This window comes from Octopus bimaculoides, chromosome 25, assembly GCF_001194135.2.
Source record: "Octopus bimaculoides isolate UCB-OBI-ISO-001 chromosome 25, ASM119413v2, whole genome shotgun sequence".
Taxonomy (NCBI): Eukaryota; Metazoa; Mollusca; class Cephalopoda; order Octopoda; family Octopodidae; genus Octopus; species Octopus bimaculoides.
This window is the reverse complement of record NC_069005.1, coordinates 15,424,388-15,429,881: the sequence shown is the minus strand read 5'-3', so window position 1 is coordinate 15,429,881 and position 5,494 is coordinate 15,424,388. Positions and strand designations below refer to the sequence as shown.

Below are 5,494 nucleotides of genomic sequence, written 5' to 3'. Positions count from 1 at the left end.
ATCAAAAGATGGTCACTTATCTGCTATTCATTGTAAATGATTACTTAATGCACTTTATATATATATATATATATATACATTATATACTTTATGCACAATTTTATAGACTTTATACACAACACTCATAAAATAAATATTCACTCTTATTTTCTCATTTTCCCCATAAATAGAAAGAATTACATTTTAAAATTTACATGGTCACAATTTCATATCTAGAAAACAAAAATTTTATAGTAAAAAAAATTATCTTATATGTAAAATATAAGGGTCACAATTTCACAGGGGTAAAAATTTAATGCAACATCACTGGTAACTAATAAGCCAAGGCTACGGGTCAGAGCCAACACACCTTTCAATTTGTGTACACCTTTCAATCCAATACTTCTTTGCAGACGACGTTCTTCATGCAAGTTCTCCTTCATCTTTTCCCTTGTTTGTCAGTGTTGATAACTTGAACTCTCTCATCAGATAATTTGAGAATGCAACATATAGCTGACCATGGCCGAATACAAGTTCAGCCAAGAACAGCCCTACTTTATCAAATGTCTGCCCTTGTGATTTATTGATTTGATAGGTGATTTATTGCATTTGATAGGTGAACGGGAAACTGGTTTCTTACTAAAGTGAATGACAAGTTTGGAATGCGCATTCGTTAAGTGATAGGTGATATAAAAAAACTTAGTTCAATAAAAAAAAATTACTTTTCACTATGCACTTACCATGGCCACCACCACCTGTCTCTCCCTATCTCTCTATTTCCCTCTCTTTCCTCTTTCTCTCTGTCTTTCTTTAATCTCACCATCAGAACATCACCCCTCTGCTAAAATTATATTCCTAACACTCTGGTATATCACTAACTTCAACTAAATTTTTTAATCATGTAATAAATATTATGTTCCCCCTACCACATGTCATGGACACTTCCTTCTCCATCTTTTCTCTTTCTGTCTCACTCTTTGCCTTATCCTCTTTTTCTCCTCTTTTCTTTCTTCTTTTTCTTATGAAAGTGTTACCAACGGGCTAAGTAATGTAATGACAAGTAGAATTATTATAAGCTGTTATTATCTTGCTGGGATTAGCTTTGCCTTTCGTCCTTCTGGAACACTGAAGATTTATCTGATTCTAGTTGTAGTCATTGTGTAGCTCCGAATTAAACCATGATTGAGTAATCCTGTAATTGGAATCATTCCAGCCAAATAAGCACACACACTTTTTATATTTGTTCTTAACTTCAGATTTATTTTATTATTCTTTTTATTTCATATCCTATGTCTGGAAATCTTTCATTTAGTCCATTCTTTCTAGAGAATGGACTAAACAGAACAGGAGGAAACTTGTAGGATGGAGAGTCTCTGAAGAGGTCACAGGATGTGTTATGAAAGATTTCCAGACATAAGACATAAAATTAGAAAAATAATAAATCCAAAGCAAGGAATGAATATATTGTGTGTGTTTATTTAGCAAATAAAGAAAATAAAAATGACCATCCTAAAATATAACATCTGTTTCAACACATGACTTCACATCAGGAATGTTGCAAAAAAAACATCTTTACTGAGTCTTTTATACAATCAAGTTGATGTGGCATGGTGTGATTTAAGGGGGATTTGTTTGCTCTTTCTTGTAGGTTGTGGGACCTTGTAGACACTTTCTCATTGGTTTGTTAACTTTGTAACTTCAAAATTAGGGACTTCCCACTGTGGTATGGTTTTAGGTTGGTAACTAGATGGGAAATTCAGTACAATTGATACTCATATTCTTTTTATTCTTTTACTTATGTCAGTCATTTGACTGCCACCATGCTGGAGCACCACCTTGAAGGGCTTTAGTTGAACAAATTGATCCAAGGACTTATTTTTTAAGCCTAGTACTTACTCTATCAGTCTCTTTTGTTGAACCACCAAGTTATGGGGACATAAATGCACCAACACTGGTTGTCAAGCAGTGACAGGGGAACAAACACAGACACAAAGACACACACACATATACATATGACGGGCTTCTTTCAGTTTCCGTCTACCAAATCCAATCACAAGGCTTTGGTCAGCCCGAGGCTATAGTAGAAGACACTTGCTCAGGATGCCATGCAGTGGGACTGAACCTAGAACTATGTAGTTGAGAAGCAAGCTTCTTACAGCACAGTATTAGTCCTGTATTACCTCACCCAATCTTTATGTCTGTTATTTCATTATTTATGATTCTTTCAAAGGCAGGGAGCTTGTAGGATTGTTAGCACATGAGAAAAAATACTCTGTGGCTCTTTACTGTCTGAATTCAAATGCTTTCAAGGTTGACGTTGCCTTTCATTCTTTCGTGATTGATAAAATAAAGAACCAGCCAAGTACTGGCAAGGGGGGGGGGGGTCGATGTAATTGATTAACCCCCTAAAATTGCTGGTTTTGGTGCCAAAATTTGAAACCATTTATGTTTCTCTCATATTGCTTAATGCTTCTTTTTTTTGTTGTTGTTGTTTGTTTTACTTTACTTTGTCTTTGCTGATTCTTTTTTCTCTTTTTTTTACCAAATTTGTCTCTCAGAAACAATCTTCCCTCACAAGTTGAACCTGGATCGTCAGTTAACTAACAGCGTGTTGATATCATGGGTAGCCCCAGAAGTCGACCGGAATGTAGAAATAATTTGCTATCAGGTGTTTGTTGACAATAAATTTAAGATCTCAGTGAAAAGGAATGAAAGAACGAAAGCTTTATTAGAAGACATTGATTCCAAAAAGGTAGGTTTTTTAAGTAAAAATGTGTTTTCAATATATGAGGTTTGATCAAAAAGTAGCAGCACTGGAGCTATAAAAAGAAAACCACTACACATATCAATTCAGCATTTAATCTCCTTTGAATTTGTCCCCTTCTAAAGCCACATACTTTATCCAGTGTTATTTCCATTGAAGGAAGCATTCCTGGAACTCCTCTTTTGGGATAGCAAACAGCTACCACATCGTATACTCTTGTATTTCCTTGATGTCTTGAAATTTTGTTCCTTTCAAGTGGGATTTGATTTTTGCTTTGGTTTTGGGGTCATAGCCATAGACCCATGATTCATCACCTGTTATGACAATTTTTGAAAAGTTTCCGTCTTCGTCAACTCAATCTAAGAGATCCTGCACACTTGAAACCCAATCTTCTTTTTGAGACGGTCACACTACACTCTTTACTTCTAAGCACTGCTATAAACAATAGAAGTGAGTGAAAATATAACTTAGTGTGCATGCACAACAGGGTTCAAAGTCAGTCTATACCAAGCAGCTTTACTCTGCATATTTAGCTTTGTTACCATAGCAACAGTCCCAATACCTTTTGATCAGACCTCATATATTTTATAGTGTTTGAAAATTTATTTTATATTTTGTGATGATAAAAAACTGGCAACCACACACAAAGATTTTAAATATATATATATCATTCACATATGGTAGTGTGTGAATAATATTCTTAAGATCAAGATTTACTTACCTGCGACCACTTCTAGGCAAAAAAAAAAGGAGATTAATGCCTGAAATCGACTTTGACTCCAAATATTATTCTTATTTCGAAAGAAAACTATATTTAAGTTCAACTTTTCTGATAGATCTCCACTAGAGGAATCCGATGATACCAATTATATCAAAAAAATTTTTAATAAAAAACTACTGGGGCCAGATGTGTCAAAAAAAAGTAGTAATACCTAAAATCAAATTAAAAACCTCAAATTTTTTTCCTCATATGATAGAACTCATCAAGGCAAGTGTCATGGTGCTAATCTTTTCAAAAAATATCGTTCACATATGGTAGTGTGTGAATAATATTCTTACGGTCAACATTTACTCACTCATGAACACTTCTAGGCTTTGTCACTAACTCAGCTTTTAACCAAATTAGATGCTGTTAACATTTTTATATTGGCCACATCATAAGCTACATTTAAAGCTAAAAATTTGAAAATCGGTTCAGTAGAAAAAACTTTGGGTCAAATATGTGAGGTCACAAACAAGAAAATAATGCCTGAAATCAACTTTGAGTCCAAATTTTTTTTCTTTTTGAATAAATCTATATTTTATTTTAGCTTATATTATAGATCTCCATGACAGGAATCTATCCATGTTAGTTATATGCAAAAATATTCAGTAGAAAAAATATACTGAGGTAAAAACCAGCAAAAAAATAGGAGATTAACACTTGAAATCAACTTTAATTCCAAATGTTATTCTTCTCTCAAAAGAAGTCCATATTTAAATTTAACTTTTCTGATAGATGATCTCAACTATAGGAATCCCATGATGCTAATTATATTAAAAAAAATTAGGAATAAAAAACTAATGGGGCCAAATGTGCTGAAAACAGTGGTAACGCCTAAAAGCAAATTCAAAACCTAAACATTTTGTTTTTGTTTAGGTCATATGATAGAACTCAAGACAAGTGTCATGGTGTTAATCTTTTGAAAAAGATTTTCAAAATAAAGAAGTTATTATATAGGCTAAATGTGCCAAAAGTACGTAAAACAATTTTCAAGTAATATTATTACTTATTACGGTACTAAGACAACTAGTTGGCAGAGTCAGGATCATGCAGGGTGAAAGTTTAATGGCATTTCGTCTGTCTCTACATTCTGAGTTTAAATTCTGCCAAGGTCATCTTTGCTTTTTATCATTTTGGTATATGATAAAATGGGTATCAGCTGAGCACTAAGGTCAATGTAATCAACTTCCCTCCCCTCTGGATTTGATGGCCTTGTGTCAAAATTGGAAATCAATATTGCAAAATGTTTTATTCAGTTCAGTAGGTATCTTGCAAAGACCTACCTCATATTCATAGAATACTCTATATTGTAATAAATATTATTCACAAATGGCTGTGTGTGAATAATATTCTTAAGGGCAACATTTACTCACTCGCGACCATTTCTAGGCTTTGTCACTAATTCAGTTTTTTACCGAATTTGATGATGCTTATACATTTTTAGATTGGTCACCTCCTAAACTACATTTTGAGCTACAAAATTTGAAATTTGGTTCAGTAGAAAAAAATTTGAGATTTCAAATATGTGAGGTCAAAAAGGGGAGAATAATGCCTGATATTGACTTCAAGGATATACATGTGACACTACATACATACTTTCGTAAATGCACACACACACATGCACATACACATAGGTAACTTTTAAAATGCCCATGAAGGGAAACAAAGATGAGTGTGATGAATACATATCTTTAAGGAGAGAGGGGTGAGTTGACAACAAATGATGATGAGTGGACTCTTTTCTGCTGTCCATCATAAATAAACACACACACATGCATACATACTTATTGGCAGCCAAGAATAATATTTTTAAAATTAAAATACATTTTATTGGGTAAATTTGAGATTTATTTCATTTATTATGGGAATCTAAAAAACAAGTGAATCTTTAAAAACATGTTACAAAAATAATCAAAAATAAATTTAAACAGAAGAAATTTTTTTCATCATGTCTTTTGAAATATACAATTAAAATTGTCATTTTATTT

General features: G+C 33.0%; 1 protein-coding gene across 12 annotated transcripts in view; it reads left to right on the top strand.

Moving 5' to 3' along the window:
- The window catches only part of LOC106877382 (RIMS-binding protein 2), an 888,511-nt gene that overhangs the window by 810,926 nt on the left and 72,091 nt on the right, over positions 1-5,494 (top strand). For all 12 annotated transcript variants that reach the window (XM_052976546.1, XM_052976547.1, XM_052976545.1 and 9 more), the window contains one exon: positions 2,538-2,731. In XM_052976546.1, coding sequence (XP_052832506.1) covers positions 2,538-2,731 — 194 coding nt within the window. The remainder of the gene's footprint in view (positions 1-2,537; positions 2,732-5,494) is intronic.